This window comes from Hylaeus volcanicus, chromosome 6, assembly GCF_026283585.1.
Source record: "Hylaeus volcanicus isolate JK05 chromosome 6, UHH_iyHylVolc1.0_haploid, whole genome shotgun sequence".
Taxonomy (NCBI): Eukaryota; Metazoa; Arthropoda; class Insecta; order Hymenoptera; family Colletidae; genus Hylaeus; species Hylaeus volcanicus.
Window position 1 is genome coordinate 11,986,971 of NC_071981.1, and position 18,373 is coordinate 12,005,343.

The 18,373-nt window shown below is 40.9% G+C and overlaps 1 protein-coding gene across 4 annotated transcripts in view; it reads right to left on the reverse strand.

The window, feature by feature from the left end:
• LOC128878868 (probable nuclear hormone receptor HR38) overlaps positions 1 to 18,373 on the reverse strand; it is a 99,359-nt gene that overhangs the window by 12,139 nt on the left and 68,847 nt on the right. For all 4 annotated transcript variants that reach the window (XM_054127458.1, XM_054127457.1, XM_054127459.1 and 1 more), the window contains exon 2: positions 2,400 to 2,626. In XM_054127458.1, coding sequence (XP_053983433.1) covers positions 2,400 to 2,626 — 227 coding nt within the window. The remainder of the gene's footprint in view (positions 1 to 2,399; positions 2,627 to 18,373) is intronic.

The following is an 18,373-nucleotide window of genomic DNA, read 5'->3' on the forward strand; positions in this document are numbered from 1 at the left end:
AACAAAAATTATACATAATACTGTGAATATAAACAAGTGATCCGAATAATAGAATATACAACATTATCGAGGGCAACCCAAATAGCACACCAGGATATTGTTTTCCAATGACGGAATACACTTGTCACTCGTGGTAGACATATTAATATTAATATATTGTATAATTCGGATATATTCCATACCATTTCTGTTTCATTAAAAGTAAAAAGCTAAAGTCTGTTTTAGGAAACCTTTTAAAACCTATTTCTGTGAGATTGCACAGATCCGATGGAAAAGTTTAAATTATTCGCGCAATTATTGGCAGGAGAAACAATACTAGCGATTGGAACACAAGACCCACGTTTATTTTTATAAGTTAGAGAGGGAAAAATTAGATTTCTCTTGAAATGTTCTAGTGTCTAATGAGACTTAATAAGGATGAATATATTATGTCTATTTACGATTTCAAATAATAGTTAAATTCATCCTTACCGCAATTTCTCTTTTAACAAAGAATCTTTACACCTTAAATTAATATTCGATCCCTATGTACCAAATGTACTGCAAAACGAAACCCAAACAATCGCCAACAATCTCCTCTTTTGAAATTTCATTATGTTTACGACAAAACTGACTGTCGCGAAATTGGACAAAAAATAGCCATTCCAAGTCCTGTTCTACAAACAGGAACGAATTAACGGTAGACGCTAATATTCTATGGAGAAAGACAGATCGGCTGTAGAGAAATGGCGAGTTGTACGGCGTTTGGTGTGCCAGTCGGCAAACCTGGCCTGCTGTTTAATTACGCGCGACGGGTACCTCCGATTCGCGAGAAACCAAGACGGAAAATCGGCGATGGCAGGGAAGGGATAGAAACAGGTAGGACGACACTCGAGATCCGGGTACGTGGGCAGGAATGCAGATGGTGCACGATAAGCGAGCGCAGATGACGATCAAGAACCACTGGGACGTAGGAGGGCAGATCTTGTTACGGGTCGGGCTAGACTCGCCGGGGTTCGAAGTGTACGGCGTATAAGATACTGAAATAGTGAAAGTCCCGCGCAGCCTCTAACCACGAGATTCGATAATTACCAGTTCGGCTGCGCCAGACGGCATAAATTCCACCATGGCTAACAAATAGACGGTTTACTGGACTAGGGAATAGTTGAGATTGCCGCGAGAGGGTTGGAAAACAAGGTTAGATGTTGCTTCCCTGGAACTTTACTTGCGAGAATGGTTGAAACACAAACGAGATATGAATTTATCGAACGAGTCAGGTAAATGACACGAGTAGCGAACACCTTCGTTAACGAATTACGTCGATGAGAAGATGATACCTGAAGGGTACGCGAAATATACAATCTAGTCGTTTGTAGTTTCTCACGATTCATCTTCTTATCGGTGTATTTTATATTTCCTTTGCTTCTTATTAGGTTGATGTATCAAAGCACTGGATTAGGCAGTGGCTTCTTCGTTCCTTCGTGTAGCCAAGAGTGTATAGACTAAGATACAAATGGTAACTACTGACACAGTTGTGTTAATTTAAGTACATTGTATTTCAATTAAGTGATAATTCAATTACGTTGCAGTCAAATTCAAATGTTTTAATTAATTCAATTGCTAATTGCTGTAATTGTGAATCTATTTAAATTGTAATCTAATTGAAATGCAATCTAATTGAAAGGCAGCTCCTTGGTTTACAACTCAGAACTCTGAAGCTGTGAAATAATTTATATATACATAATATATTCCTTTCTCAACTCTTTTCCTATTAGATAACGTATTTCATTCTATTTATATAGTAATTTCTTTAAATATTAAGTGATTGCCGTTATTATCTCCTATAATATATTTTATAAGCTAGGTATAGTAAGTGTCTAAACCGGTGCATATTTCTTTTTTTTTTAATTGACGTTTAATTTTAATAATTTTATTAAGAAGTTTATTTCTCTTCAAATATTTCGAATTTGTGCATAATAACTTATCCAACGGTGATAATTATTTCTTTCCGTTTGAAACCTTCACAGTAGTTCTTTTCCACCATTTATTACCCTGCCATCTGATTACCCCTTAATTCGTAATTCTGATTCAGTTACATTGTAATTTAATTGAATGATATCTCTGAGTTACAAATTACAATGTAATTGAATTATATTGTACGAATAATTCATAGAGTAATTCAATTTTAATGCCGCGCAACTCTGACTACCAACATATAGCTTACTTGTTTGAAATGCAAATGATTAATGAGTAGACACGAATTCCATTAATTCTTTGGGAACAGAGAAAGAATTTTTCTATCTATTTTAACGAATATGTACGAAATATCGTTAACTTCCTCAATTTTAAGTGAAGATGCTGATGAAAACAGGGGCGGAAGGGGACAATGGGAAAACGGAAGATTGAGATTGGGAGCTCACCTGTGTCTGTAGAAGAAGCATACTTGACGCTACCGTAAAGGCGGTGGTTGTCGTGGTCGTAGAAGAATGATTTGTGCAAGAAAGAACTGGAACGGTAGCTGTCGCTGGCCGTTGCTGCCGCTGGCGGTGCGGGTGTTGCTGCTGTTCTACGTCGTTACGTGTAACAGCTACCGCACGCTGGCTACCGTTGCTGTTATCGCTGTCTCCGTTCGGTGAGTGTAGCTGCCCTGCAACAGAAACGCACACCATCGAGGAAATTCTTCATCTCGGAACCCTTCGTGCATTACGAACTCGTACACTTGGAATCGACGCTGGTTCCAAGTCTCCGAGTATTTACATTTTCAAGAATACAGTACACACGGAAGGTTCGAACACCGCCAATTCTTATTTAGTCGGGAAACTGGTCCACGGAATTTCTGGACGATAAACTCTTTCACGCCAAGCCAATAATCGAAACGACTGGTGTTCGCGGTAAAAGTTGATAAAAATGAGGGATGAATGGGGGCGTTCGTGCAAGGTGTTCATTGAGGACACTTCAAAAGTGCTTGAAAAGCTGACTATCAAACGCAGACGTTTATTGTTCGCGATGAAATAAATCGGGTCGCGGTCCCGTTTAGAATGGAAACTTTCCGACGTGCATCACGCCGTGCTGAATGTGCGCGTGTGACCACTTCCGGTGAGAGGATGCCGTCCTCAGTCGAGGATTCTTCCGTCGATGTTTGACGCGAGAAGGAAATTTCGTTTCGCGACGGTGAGATTAGCTCGACGAGCTACGTACAATATCTGCGATACTGAGAGTGACCAGCGTCCATGGTGATCATCTCTGCGACCGATTCGACTATCCCGGAGTTACCGAGGAATCGTGTCACTCGGGCGAATTTTGCGGAATACGACCGAATTCGGACCACCGGGGCAACGTTCGCCTGGTAGCATTCCGATGGAATTCGGAAACCACTTTCACTGTCTCGAATTCCTCTCCTCGATCGTGGTTAGTACACCAAGATTGCTCTCTATCACCGTCCAGGAACGACTTTTTGGTCGTCGAGTCCTCGTCGTTGACTGAGGTCCTCGACGTCGACGGTTCGTCCTATATAGGGTTGCTCCGACACCCCGGGGAGACATGAAATCATTGGCATTTAAAATACTACCTAGCCCATTCTACGTGGACGGCCACCATACCCCCTCGATTATTATTACACGATATTATCCCTAACGCCCGAGGGATGACTACGCTCCCGTCAACAAGGTCGATGATACTCTTCCTCTTTTTTTTTCGAATTATATTCGAACGCTACGTCTGCCTAGCTAGTTCCCCACTTAAGTAAAATTTAAGAAAAAAATTGCATAATAATGCACTATTTATGTGCTCTTCAAATCCGTAAGAAAAAAATTTTGCGTTCGCTCCGTTTAATGCAAACAAATTTATTTAAATGGAGGGACTGAGTAGGCTGCCAGTACACCCCCTCCTCCACATATTAATGATAAGCAATAGTGACAGAAATAAATGCAGGATTTATGCGCTAATTATGCGCATCTCATAATCATGCTCATCATGCTCTATCGTATAATTTCGATTTTTGCGCTTTATCCCCTAAGTGACTTCCCTCTTGGTGCAAATGCAAGTTTTGTCTCGTAACTTGCTAATATTACTAAAATTTCATTATTCAACTGTACACGATAAATATTCGGTTTATGAGCTATTATATTGAAGTAATTCCAATTTTTACGCTCCATCCCTCAAGGGACTTGAAGAGCGCATAAATAGTGCATTTTATGCCATTTTTTCCTGAAATCTTATTTAAGTGGGGGGATCTAACTAGGCAGACATCTGAACGCTTCATAGACGAGCGTTTCAAAATTTTGATGCGTTCGATCCGTTATGCGTTATCCGTTTGCGTAATGTTTGATTCATCTTTTGAAAAAGAATGTTGCTTGTAAATATTTAAAAATTATAGAACTTGGAGTTCCAATATTTTCCTAGGTGAATCGAACACCGGATAGAACAACTATTTACCTTATTTTGCAAAAAGACATTGGCAATTGATATCTATAAACTGATCACTGGACACAGAAAATTGAAGAAACAAAAATTGATTTCAAAAGAGGGTTTCGAATTTTGTTATTAGTAAAACACAAATAATACGGAATATATCCGATATTTTAATTTCAGATGAAAGTACACATGACGACAATGTATCGTGAAAGATGATGTTCCAGTATCAATTGCTATTACGCGGTCTCGTAGTTCAAATTGATTGCAATTACTCAAGGGATAAGTTCATAGCCTTCTGAGTTACGAATTATTCCCAAAGAAGATCGTAAATATTCATTTTAAAACAACAAATTTAATGTCACTTTTTATTATCAAAATAATAGCCTAGATTACACATTTTTATTAAATCATGACGCTTGAAATTTGCCTAGCAGTGAATGGGTTAAAATACAAAATCCTAAAGTCCCTTCCGAAAAACCCTTTGCATCCCCCGCTCCAAACGTAACTAGTTTCGCCCGCGATGATAAGAATGGATAAAGCGAAAACTGTCGGTAACGCGATACTTCGGTAAACAGATGCTGCGTTCCTCTTTGGAGGGTCTCTCACCCCTGCGCATCGTACGGGAAGATTCAAATCCGAGATAGTCACGGACACCTAAGTCGCCGGTTCGATTTAATTTCACAACTGCGAACGTGAACGGACCACCCAGCGGTTATCGCGTCGTAAAGCGTGCGTCGTGTCGGCGCTGGCAGCTCGTAAACGATTCCACCATGAACGAATCCGACAGGGGTGTAGAGGGTACGACTCGATTAGGTACAATAGCCACGCCGTTACGGTGAATTAAATGAGCGACAACGGGAAGAAGGAGGGCGTGTGGTACCCTCGACGACGATCCGTGCAAATCGCACCTTTCGTCGAAATTGAGGTTGGATGAAGATGGAACTTCGACTGAATCACGCCTTTTTTGCACAATTGTCTAGATTTTAATAGACGTTTACTGAAGAGCTTTAGTAGAGGAATGTGACCAAAGTCGGATCTGCAACTTGTTTTGTTAAGTAGTTGCTAGTAACAAATACTCCAGCTGGGCAACGGCTTAAAAGAGAAAGAAAACTACGGTACCCTGTCTGTTTCTTAATGATAAATGGTTACCGTTTACCATTACCGTACTTTTAATAATTACATATATATTTTATATTCACATTAATAAAAGCAAAGAGATAAACAGGATATTGCGTTTTTTGTTTTGTTTTTTATAGTGGGACATTTCTACTTACTGACAGGCCTATCTACCTTGCCTATCTACCTTGTTCTATCTGTATAACATTTTTATGGCGGCGACTGGAATAACTACTTCAAAATAATTAACAATAAAGTAACACGTAAATTTCCATATTCGTAATTTGTGAAATCGTTTCGTCGCATCTTCTTCTCAACGATGTAATTTAATTTCTAAATTGCTAAGTGTTTATCCTTAGAGTAGAAACAACAACCTATGTGAACTGTTTTTTAACAGATTTTAAATCGAATCTTTCTAAGTCTGTCAAAGCAGCCATCGAAAATTTAATTTTATCGTTAATATTGCGACTGTTATACCAGAAAAATCAATTCTCTTTTTAACCGACTTCGTAAAGGAGGAGGTTACTCAATTCGACATGTACAATATTTTTTTTTTTAAGGTATGTTCACCGATTACGCCGAGATGGCTTGCCCAATCGAAATGAAACCTCTTGTATCTTGTAGAGTATGTCCCCCAGTTGGTCCCGTTATCAAGACATTTCGCGATTTGTCATTTTTTACCTGTTTTTTTTTCGTCCAGCTTTGGTCACTTTCCTCTAATAATTAGATGAAACGATTGATCGCATGCTGAGGTAGCCAAATATGCCTAAGTCATCCTACTTACACTTTGTCTAACAAGAAACGTTTACATTAATATGAGGTCCAGCCAGCGTGGTTATCGCTAGCTGCCTGATATCTTCGAGATATTCTTTCTACAAAGTTTACAGCCACATATTTACAATTAGAATCGCATCGAATGACTGCCAAACCAAAAGCACGAAAATTATACCAACTATTGTATGTTGCTCAGGAACTGGCGAGGCACCTACGAATTGAAAGGGAAAAGAGGGAAGAAAATTTCACTGTTCGGACCACCTCTGCTCCCTCAGAACCCCCCTTTCTTTCGAACACTCACACTGGATAGTCGTGATCCACGATACATTGTCGGTTAAATATAAAGTGTATCTTATGCGTCTCGATCTCTTTATTTTTTCTTACATATATCTACGCCAATAATTACTATTGCTCTCTCTCTCTCAGTTTATCGCGATATGTCTCGTTCGTCGTCTTCGTTACGCGGCAGTTCTGTACATGTAATGGATTCAGCCAATATCGCAAATACGAGTCGCTGTTACGCGTATAGCTCTCTCTTCGTTATTCGATTTATTGAGACCGTATACCGGAAGCTCCGTTTAGGCGTAGTCTCGACCGTTGCAAGAATTCCTGTTTTTGGGTTTCTTCTTACCTATGAAGCTTAACGCAACACCAGGGGATAAATCCTTACGTCCATACGTCTAGTTGTACACATCCGTGGAATGACGACGTTAAGAATAGAAACAGAATAAACATCTCCGCTGCCATTTGGGAGACCGGAATGCAAAGTGTGCGCGGGAGCGTGTCGTTGCTCGGCGAAAAGTCACATAATGCGTCGGCCTACTCTCTCCCACCTTTAACCTTTTCTTTTTCCACGGCGGTAACCTGTCGGTCGCGCTGGTAAGGTGGTCGCTGCCAATTAAGATACCTGGCTCCCAAACAATGAGCCCTATCGGACAGCGGGAATCAGCGGATCCGCGAAGGAGAGGCAGCGAGCGGCACCGATCCCACCTACGTGTGCGCATACTAGAGGAAGGAGCCTGCACCTGAGCCGCGTGCACGTGCACGGAAGGACTCGATTAACTCTACAACGCTAGCCGACAGCACCGTAGGCAGGGTAAAGGTAGCGGCAGCCAGGGTAGGGTAGCGAACGGGCGAGAAAGAGTAGGGTTAGCCGAACAGCGTGTGCCAAGTGGATTACAGCGGTATACACGTCCCTCCCACGAACCACGCCTCTCCACGTGCCACCACGTGCGGCCACGCCGGCACTCCGCAGCTTCCTTCGTTCCTTCGTCGATTTGCTCTCATGAATTAACCACTCTTTCCCTTCTCCCGTTCCTTCTTTTGCTTCCTCGTTTTGCCTCCTCGACCTCACCAGTCGGGTCGCTTGAGCCGTACGAGGCTAATGGTCAATGCGACCACGGGGTTCCGGTTAGCGATGGGATCGAGTCCATTTGAAGTATAGTTCGTTGCTCTGGAGTTGGTGAGGCAGTTCGATTGGCTGTCGCGTAACAGCGACACCTTTACTCACACGCGTTTTCGTTATTGGCTGCAATCCGTTACATCTACAAAGCTACCGCGTAACGAAGACGGCGAACAGGATATATCGAGATAAACTGAGAGAGCAATAGTAATTATTGGTGTAGATATACGATACTACCGCTCATAAGTATTCGGACACTTGTGAAATGGATTATGGATTAGCATTGCATCAAAGTTGTTTAAGTACCTAAGGTAGTGACCAAAATCGATTTTTATTAGTATCTTACGAAATATCTAACCTTTTTAGCTAAAAATTAACGTTTTAAATTAAAAGTTGCATTTGTAGGCAGGAATTTTATTTCTCTATACTCATTATCAGGGTATTATTTTAATTATTAAGGGTAGAAAATAAATAATTTATTTTTTGCGGGAGGTAATTGCAAACTAGCCTGCCAGTGACACGTACCAAAAAGATCAGGAATGATGATTATTTGATGGTTATTTAGCTGACACATGTAAAAGTTTCAGAACGGTCGGAGTCCTAGAACATGGTTAAATAATTAAAAAGAAACAAACATCCCATGCGTTACGGTCCGTGCAATAGGCTGAAGGAGAATGAGATAATGCTCAGACACACTACCGTATCGTTACAGCTATGCATACGACAGGGAGGCAACCAGTTTCAACAATTTTGTAATTGATATTATAAACTTTTCCTTAAAAGTATTCTGTTTATTATTTCTTAAATGATATCTAGACATTGTTTACAAGCACGCGATGAATTCTAACTTAATTGTAAATAATTAAGAAGAAACAAAACTGGCAATATGAAACAAACTAAATGTCACGTGCAGGTCAACATATTGAACCTCGATGGACTCACTTTTTTATAAGCAATTAGACTGTTGTAGTGAAAATATGCAGTCCCTGTCGCATGCATAGTTGTAACTATACGCATAGTGTATCTGACATTATCTCATTCTCCTTCAGCCAATTGCACGGTGCTTAACGCATGGGATTTTTGTTGCTTTTTAATTATTTAACCATGTTTCAGGACCCCGACCGTTCTGAAACTTTTACATGTGTCAGCTAAATAATCATCATTCCTGATTTTTTTGATAGGTGTCACTCACACGGTTGTTTGCAATTACCACTCGCAAAAAATAAATTATTTATTTTCTATCCTTAATAATTAAAAAAATAACTAAATACTATGAGGTTCTGTGTTTGCTTCCAGCTCTTCTTTCTTGACCCAGCCGGATCGCTATAGCGCTGGGATTACGTCCGTGTAGAATACCTGGAGTACAAGATTAATAATCAGGACTACACGATTGAACTTGATTCATGGTGCACTATGAGTCGCGAATAACACACAGTTCAATCTTCTGTTTTCTCCTTTTCCACCTCGACCTCGTCAAACGAGTCTCTCGCATCATACGAGGCTAATGATCACCGTGGCAAGGGTCAGCGATGGAATTAAGCCTACTTAGGCTTAAGCTCTAGGATCTAGTCGGAAAGTAGCAGTTGACTAAAAGAATTACCCATGTACGTAGGATTCTCTATACGATGTTACCTGTGCTGCATCCTAAGTCTGCGTCTATAGTCAAAGACACCTCGGCGCAGACAGTCTGTCTAATTTGCTAAAAATGGTACGCCGGAAGTATTTGCGATACATGGCATTCAAGATCAACGAATCTATGCGTTACTATGTCGATTATGGTGCGGTTATGGCGAAATTGAGAATCAACACTCTCGAGCACGTAAAGTAGCCTATGTTTGCACGTGTATTGCTGCAAGCTACCGTGAAATCATTTGGAAACCACGCCTAAGACCGAACATCCACGTAGCGGAAGGAGAAACTAGCATTGTCGCAGCTAGCAGTGTAAACACGAAGATTCTCCTGTTTTGCGCAACCGAACGCAGGAATTCTGCCGATTCTAGGGTTACGCAAGAAACCTGTAGTCGACGATATCTCGAGAAAGCAGCGTTTCTGTTTAAATGGCAAATCTAATCATTCGAAGTCAAAAAATCAATTTCATTGCATTCGCATAAAAATATCTTTGTTCTTGGAGAAATGGTAGTTGAGCACGGTTCGAGTTGAACCGTGGTGCTACTGCGTTAATATTTAAAATGAATATCTCTCATTCGTCGTTCGAAGTTCTTATTTAAACCAGAGTGTTGCACGTTTCTAACGCCATAGATCGTCTCTCGTTGGCCACAATTAGGCACGAAATTCCTATAAATTACCAGCTAATTGCACCAACAGTCCCTCGCGTTTTCTCCCGGGCCGCCGAGCTTTTATGCGGTGCCGCGATAATTGATATCCTTCATGAATAATTCATCCTATCGGCGAGTATCCTTCTAACGCGACGTTTAGCGAGAAAAATCGTGGATACAGACGTCGGCTATTTATAGAGAGACTTTTGCTTGATGCGTCGTCGTCTTTGCCTCGAGCGATCGTCGGAGAATCGTCGGTCGATTGACTCGTCTCATACTCGAGGCACACCTAACTGCGTTTAAGCACCGAACAGCAGGCGCGCGCGTGCGTGCGTGCACGAGAGAAAGTAGGACCTGATCGTGTCTCAGAGTCATACGACACATAATCGCGTACCGAGATATCTTCGATTCAAGCTCGCCTCGGTTCGCCCACGCGAGCCAGACGTCTCACCAGCTGGGCGATCGTAATTAACCCTTTCACTGCTAAGTAGTGCCAGACCCGTGCCGCATCGTCCTCGGCTTTCCGCTCGAATCCAGCGGTACGGAACGTTTTTTCCCGTGACTCCGTTCGCGGCTGAACTTTTCGTCGCTTCAAACCTCCTTGTCGCTCTACGAGTAGTAAACCAGTGATGGGACCAATCGTAGTAGTAATCGAATAATGCACATAAATATCGCAAAAGCAACAGAAATCCTATGCGCGTCATGGATACGCTACATATCGCACACAAATCTCAAACACTTCGGTTAAATGCCAATGTTAATTTAGAAACTCATACTTGATATCCAATTACTCGTGTAATATACTTCGCCGATAGGATACAGATATCGAAATATATATATAGTTATGGGGAATATGTACCCATTGCTGAAGAAGACTAAAATACTGTTCTCGAAAGCTTCTCAAATGAAGACCTGCTACCTCGCAATAATTAACACTAAACCTACCACGACAGGTCAAATGACCGTTTTCCATTTTTTGTGTACAATTCTTATACACAATATGAAAATCATATACAATTGTTGAAATATTTTTGCATGCAATTGCAAAAAGGAACTTTAAGAGCAGTCATTTAATTGATCACGTTAGAAATAGATACAAATAAATATCGGTAGGTTTGGTGTTGAAAATTTCAAGAATTGGCAAAATGTAGCAACTCCGCCAATAAGAAATTCTGTGAATTTCCGGATTTTTAAACATTCCAAACAAGTAGCGGCGTTGCACGTGTCGGAGACCCTTTCCAACGAATAGTAGAAGTGACGATTTATCGGAAACCCGTTTAAGGATAAAGCCAATTCAACGATTGATATATGCCGATTAGACGAACATCGTCAATATTTTTCTTCATTTCGCTTCGGCGATCACGCAACACCGTATGTCGTCTGTTTTCCTTGGTCGCAGCCCGTAGAGACCGGAGAGTCAAGTGAATCACGTCACAAGATCGACGATCGTGTTATCCCCGATTCGCACCTTACGTTAATTTGAAAGTTTCCAGGTAGCGAGCAGTCTAAAACTGGTCCAGCCTGTACAGGTTGCGCAGCTTTCACCTTCGTTGAATGTAGCGAAAGATTGATGACATCGTAATTAGGTGTACGACTGCAAAAGGGACGCGCGACTCCTGAGTCATCTTCGTATCGCGATTACGGGGATCGTTTCACCAGAATGCTGATATCTTATTTATTCTCACTTATCGTCTCGCACGGGGATCGTTGGCGGTCCATTCACCGAGATCGTTAATAGGATCGAGTTATCACCTACCTCATAATTCGTCAGCGGTTGGCGAGCATCGCGCCGACGAAAAGGGTATCAAAAGAGGAATGTGTTGCATGTGTAGGATTAAGACGTACACGGTGAATAGGCGAGACGCTAATCGTTTCGTTAAACAAGTATAGTATACAACTCGAGCGTATGGAAAGTGTTGGTTGCTCGAGACTTTATCTCTCCTCTCGAAGGACCCCACGGCGATCCAAGCTGCACTTTCAACTATGCTACAACTTCCTGAGCGAAAGTCTTTGGAAGCTTCAGGGTCATCGGTGGAGCGCTGGGGTTACGCGGATTTTTCACGTGTAAGTATTATTAACGGTAAAAACGTGCCAATTTATGCTTCTTTAGTTTTTAATTATCGCAAAATTCAACGTGGCGTCGATTGGTACGATCCGTGAGGAAAGCATAAACGATGTATTCGCGTAGGTATATGATTTCACGTAGAGAAGATAGTAACGTTTAACGACGCAATTATGGGCTCTCGTTTTTCTATTTATTTGAACTATTAGCTGGTCCTCTTCTGAAATTTCAAAAAGTGCCAACTATCAAGTTTTGTAATATTTATTCTCAGGAGAAGGATACGAATAATGATCATAAATGTTCATCAACCAATTATGTGGTTCATCGACAAATGGTTATAACCAATTTACACACGGATTTCATGTATATAGACCTATTCAGAGAGGTGACAATTATAATGTAAAGGTAACTTACATTACTCATTAAAAAAAAAAAATTGGTAATAGGTGACCGTCCCATTACACATAACAAAAGTAATAGATAATGAGAGAGTGGTCCATTACAGATTAAGAAAGTAATGAGCAATGGGTAACCATTCCATTGTAAATGAACAAAAGTAGTGGGTTATGGATGACCGTTCCATTACTTTTTTACGAGGGTAAGTCAAGAATTATCTACACTTTTCATTCTACAATTGATTTACGCAAAAAGCTAAGATTTCACTATGCACATCACTTTTCTTAACGATCAACAAGCTTAAGTATACCTCGCGAATAAAAGATTTTCGGTTGGTCGAGAAGCCACCTTTGCACCGCACTTTGCACGTCTAATCTTTATGCGTTACACTTGTTCGGCCAGTTTTAAAATTCTCGATTCGCAAAAAGACAGTTTTACGTAATAATACACTTCCCACATGTAGCAATGATAGTCTACAATAAATTTCTGAACTTTTGACACCCTCCGACCGAAGGAATCGAATCACTGATCGTTGTTCCTCTTTGGTACAAACTTCCAAAGGAGCGGCCTTGATCTGTCCCAAACAGAAGGAAGAAAGATGGCGGAATTAGGATGAAACTTTCATAGCATTACCAAAACGGTGTAACCATAAAATAAGCAAAGACGGAAGTCAGTGTTCCCCTCGTAATTTGTAATGCGCCACTCGCCCATTACCCGCTACTTTTTTAATTTCTAATGGAACGGACATTCATTACCCATTCTTGTTTCTAATGAGTTATTTGTCTAATAATGCGTTACAAAAGTATTGCAATATTTACAACTCCGAACCTAACGTCCTGCAGCAACTATATTCCAATAATCAACATTGGCGACTTTCCTCTAACCACTAGGCAGAGCTCGCTACCGTCTTTGTACTCATCAGACGTCGCGTCTCCGGAGTCCGAGCATCGATGAAAAGCTCGAAGGAGAGACGGAGCAGAGTTCGAATCAAAGGATTTGTGAAAGTGGCAACCCGGGACCAGGAAACCCAGGCGAAACAAATTGTCCAGATACCCTGGAAAGATTAGATACTGTTCCCGGTGGATTGACCTCTCTCGATAAAAGATTCCCCGCGCGGCAATAAGAATACAAAAGCCGTTTTAGCCTCGCGATCCGTGGCGGCTGTGAGCAGTCCGGGTTAGAGTGCGGCTTACGGTGTCGAAGGAGGTGAAAGAAGAGGTTCGACGTCGGGGTGGCGAGGGAGGAGAGAGGGCAACGAGAGGGAGAGCGAGAAGGAGGATACGGGAGAGCTCGCTTGCGACACGCAGGCTCGAGGAGCTAGCCTGATAGGTAGGTAGGTAGGTATATCGCCCCCTGACCCCGAAGAACTACCGTGAGACCGGCTTAGCTCCGGTCGGAGCACTCTCCTTTGCTCTCTCGGCGTTGCACCGCGTATGCACCACGTTACATACGTGTGTGCATCAGCGGGCGCCGTGGAATAAAGAAGTGGGAAGGGTACGCCGTGGCGTGACACCACGACCAACATGGAGAAAAGAGAGGAGAGAAGGGAACGACACGACGAAAGGATGTTGTGACTCGTGGGTGCAGCTGCAATGCGGCCTCCGCTGCATTCAGTGGCGCGCACAGGACGCTCCGAGGGACTTTTCGATGGCACGCCAGGATTATCCTGCCTCGCGAAACACACGCTGGAATCAATTTCGTAACCTGCTGGAAGCATGACTTACGCTCACGGGGGGATTGTTCTCGTGTGTCAGTCCCGACACGCTCGCGGTTTCTACAGATTTGCTTCTCCTCTCTTTACGGCCACCCTTTGACCCCGGCTGCCTCGCGCGGATCTGCCCGATCCCGTAGCGCGTTCCTATGACCTATCGTCGCTACGTCGTTCTACTCGATCATCGATTTTTCGTTTCGCGAAAGATCAACTGGAGCGGAGCTTCTCGACGGGTGCGACGCGAAAAATTTGTTATAAGTTAACGAGAACACCGCGTTTGCAGAGCCATTTCACTTGGAGGTAAGACGGATGGTATACCTATGCCTCGTTGTTGTCTACTTATGCGACCAGACGTTTTAAGGTCTATTTAACGTCACGGAGCGGTATCGGACGTGTGTGAACATGCCCATTCAAACACAACAGAAGAATATTTAAAATCACTGACACTGATGGAACATTACGGAACTGACACGGTACGGATATGTGTAAATAGACCTTTAATCGATAACCATGAATACAATGGTCACCTACGAGAGAATTAGTTGAGAAATTGCCTGTCTTAAGTATTTTCTCGAGTATGAAATAGCTGAAGAACTACTTTTGTGCAGGGTGTTCCGTAACCGATGAAACAGGCAAGTAGGGGGTGATTCTACGTAAAACATTGGATCGAAAATGTAGACAAAAATATTTTCATATGACGGTTTATTTTCGAAAAAAATAGGTTTGAAAATTTGTAGAAGTAACTGTGCTCTCCTTATTAAATTGCATCGAACATTTTCTAATGTGTTGTGCAATTCTAATTGTTCAAACGATATAATAATTTTTCGTTTTAATTGTTCAATGTCGTGTCATCACTGTACACAATCCTTGACCCTACAAATAGAAATGCGAAATCTAAATGCGATAGGTCCGGAGATCGTAGCGACCAAGGTATTTTGCCATCTAGCAGTGATAATATTCATTCAAATGGCATCTTACTTCTCTACAATAATGTGGTGGTGCTTTATCATGCTGAAAAATTAAATTTCTTCGAATTATAAGAGGAACATTTTCCAATAATTAAGTGCAATAATCAAGTACATGCGTACTCGACAAATTTTCAAACTTGATTTTTATTTAAATAAAGCGTCATATGAAAAATTTTATCGTAGATTTTCGATTCAATTTTTCGCGACACCCCCTACTCCGCTATTTTGAAAATGTGTATCGTATCGATTTCAGCTTCTTTCAAATCTCCCCTGATCTAAAGGAGGTCAGGAATATCGGTTTGTAAGTCTGAATCTATAAGTAAATTAGTATTATTCATCGAAACATACCGCCCAAAGCACCATTTTATCTAATGTATTCTTCTATGCTGTTTGTCTGTAATACTAGACATGTTTCTCCAATTTTTGTATCGTACTCGCCTTCTATAGATACCATACTTCTTCTTCTTCGTGTCTCTCACTCAAAAAGGTCCAATGTCCATAAATAAATAAATAAATAAATAATCCGATGTCAGGTACGCTAGAACACAGAGCTAATCCATCGAAAACTGAGCAATTGTAGGGTGGTTTCTACGATGAATCCCTTCTAGGTATCTTTGTATATCTACGAGTAAAAGTTACTCGGCAAACGAGGCATGAATTTTTAAGAGAAAGTCACGTCCTTCGGGCGGCAGTGATCGAAGGCTAATCGAAACTGCAAGCGATTCCGTCAGATACCCGTAGAGAAGATATAGATACACGTTCTCACGGAGTTTAATGACTTTTGGATATCCCAGATTGCTAATCGCCAGATAGGAGAAAGTGTCTGCGATGCCGATACTAGGAACAACCGCGACGTTGCGCCGCAGTTAACCATGGGTGGCAGATGTCTCGAACCGTGACGCGAAAATACCTGGGAAATTGTGCGTCGACGCAATCTGTATCGCGTTCGCGTGAATTCGCAGTTCCTGGTCACCGTTTAGCGGACACCGCGTACATAGAGGCGAAAGTTTAGGCGACGAATCCCGTTGGCGATACGTCTTTGGTCAGCCATCCGGCTCGCAGATATTTGGACGGGCTGGAGCACCGGTAAATTATCGATGAACCGCGAACGAGTGAACAGAGAGCGGAGATCGCCGTGCATAAATCACGCGGAGGCTAGAAAAATACCGTGCCATAATTGCAGCTTGTGGAATTTTACAGGGAACGTAGGAACACGCCCGACCTGAAAACGCGAAATGAAAGACGGATGTAGACATGGCATGATGGTAACCAGTGTTGGGACCGATGCACGGTAATTAATAAAGATAAGTGTCAATTGATGAGCATTTCTTTGATGTAGCAAACAGATATAGAAACGAGTAGTCAATGTTATTGATGAGGTGTATTTGCTGACATTTCTAATGGTACAGATACGAGTGAAGCATCAAGTATCATTGAGAACGGGTGAAAAAGAACGATATAAATGATGCCTAAAGTATTTTCGTATGGGTCGCGTTAAAGTACGTACTTTAAAATAGCAAATACTTTTATATACCTTATTATTAAAGTGTAAATTTGTATGGATTTATGCGTATATTTAGTGCAAGAAACCACAAAATGCACACAATATACAAAAATATACAAAAATATTGAATGAAAATTCATATTATAATATTTCCAGAGTAAAATAAATTTTTATCAGGATTCAATTTGTGTAGGTACGTTTGCAAAGATTTTATTTTGTATAAGGATCCGCAATAATGTCTATACTAATAACTTATTAGTATAACTCTAATTATTTGGATTATATACCCTGTATATTATACCTTATACCGCGTACCTTATATACTCTAATTATTATTTTAATTTTACATACCTCTTTACTGTACGGAAATATCAAAACATTATGCGCATAATAAATAAAGTTCTGTAATTGTGAGTTACATTATTTCGTCAGTCGTGGGAGGTATATTAGTTCCGAAAATTGTTGATCTTATCGACCCAAGGGAATTAATAACTGACGTCAACGTATCGATAGTATCTAAACGCGCCACTGTTATGTCCCTCACGGCAACAATTCCGCGACGCGTAATTCACGATCATGCTAATTGAGAGGGGTTAATTCATCCGATGGTTATCGTCTTTTTCTTTTCTTTTTTCTTGTTTGCTTGAAAAAAAGGAGACGCGCGGACAACTTTTTCTAGGCATCGTGCGTGCAAACATCCTGTACACGTCGGACGAAAGAATAAGCAAATAGAAAACCTGCCGGGCAGCTCGCTCGGCATCGTTGCAATTATATTTCCAGTAGCGCATCACGGTTGCGAAATTCGACATAATTTCGCTGGCACGAGTAGACGATGGAGAAAGAACGGACAGAAGAGCCTGTACGAAAATCACGTCTGAATAGAGCTACCGTCCCTGGATTCTACGAAAGTAGTAAACAATACGCTCTTTAAAAGAAAATAACGATAAGGAATAACATGTAATAAGTTTTCAACAAAGTAACAAGATTTAGGAACATCATTGCCGTCGACCTAGATGTAAAATTTTATTTGAACGAAGGATGGCAAGCTATTATTTATTTACGTTGTAACTTCATGTTTCAGTTTCACCCGAAATTTTTGTTTTTATTTTATAGGTATTCATCTGTAGTTCAGGAAACAATTAATGCAAGATTCGCAAATAAACGAAAAACGCACGAATAACTTCAAAATAGCAAAACTCGGTAAAAAAAATCGTGCAATTTCTATTTTTTTCAAATTGCTTGTTAATATGTACACTTTGTGATGGTTTATGTATCATTTTCGAAAAAAATCAGTGCGATCCAGGTAGCCCGTCGAACAATAAAAAAAGTGATTAAGCGTTATCAGGACATAGAGATGCATTCATTTTTCATTAATTATTCCCTAAAGCATGGATAATTACCTACAAAATAAAAAACAAAAATCTTTTTACATACAATGAAAATTGACAAAGTTATACACATTTGAAAAATGGCAAATTTTGATAAATAACTCATCACAGGTTATTAGCGACCACCTTTTGGTTGCACAACTTTGACACTAGGTTACATTTGAGTTAGATACACTTGGTGTACATTCATACGTTATTATTTCAATTTAAATAATAATTTAGTGCTGCTTGGAGATTCCCTGGTAGATAAATAATTCTGTTGCGTAGTGTATTTTAATCAAACGTCCAAAACCTTCGATTTATAAGTCTCGTCACAAAAAATCAACGAAGGTAACATATTTGTACATATTTTGTACGCGTGTTTGTAGCCATGTATCGAACGAA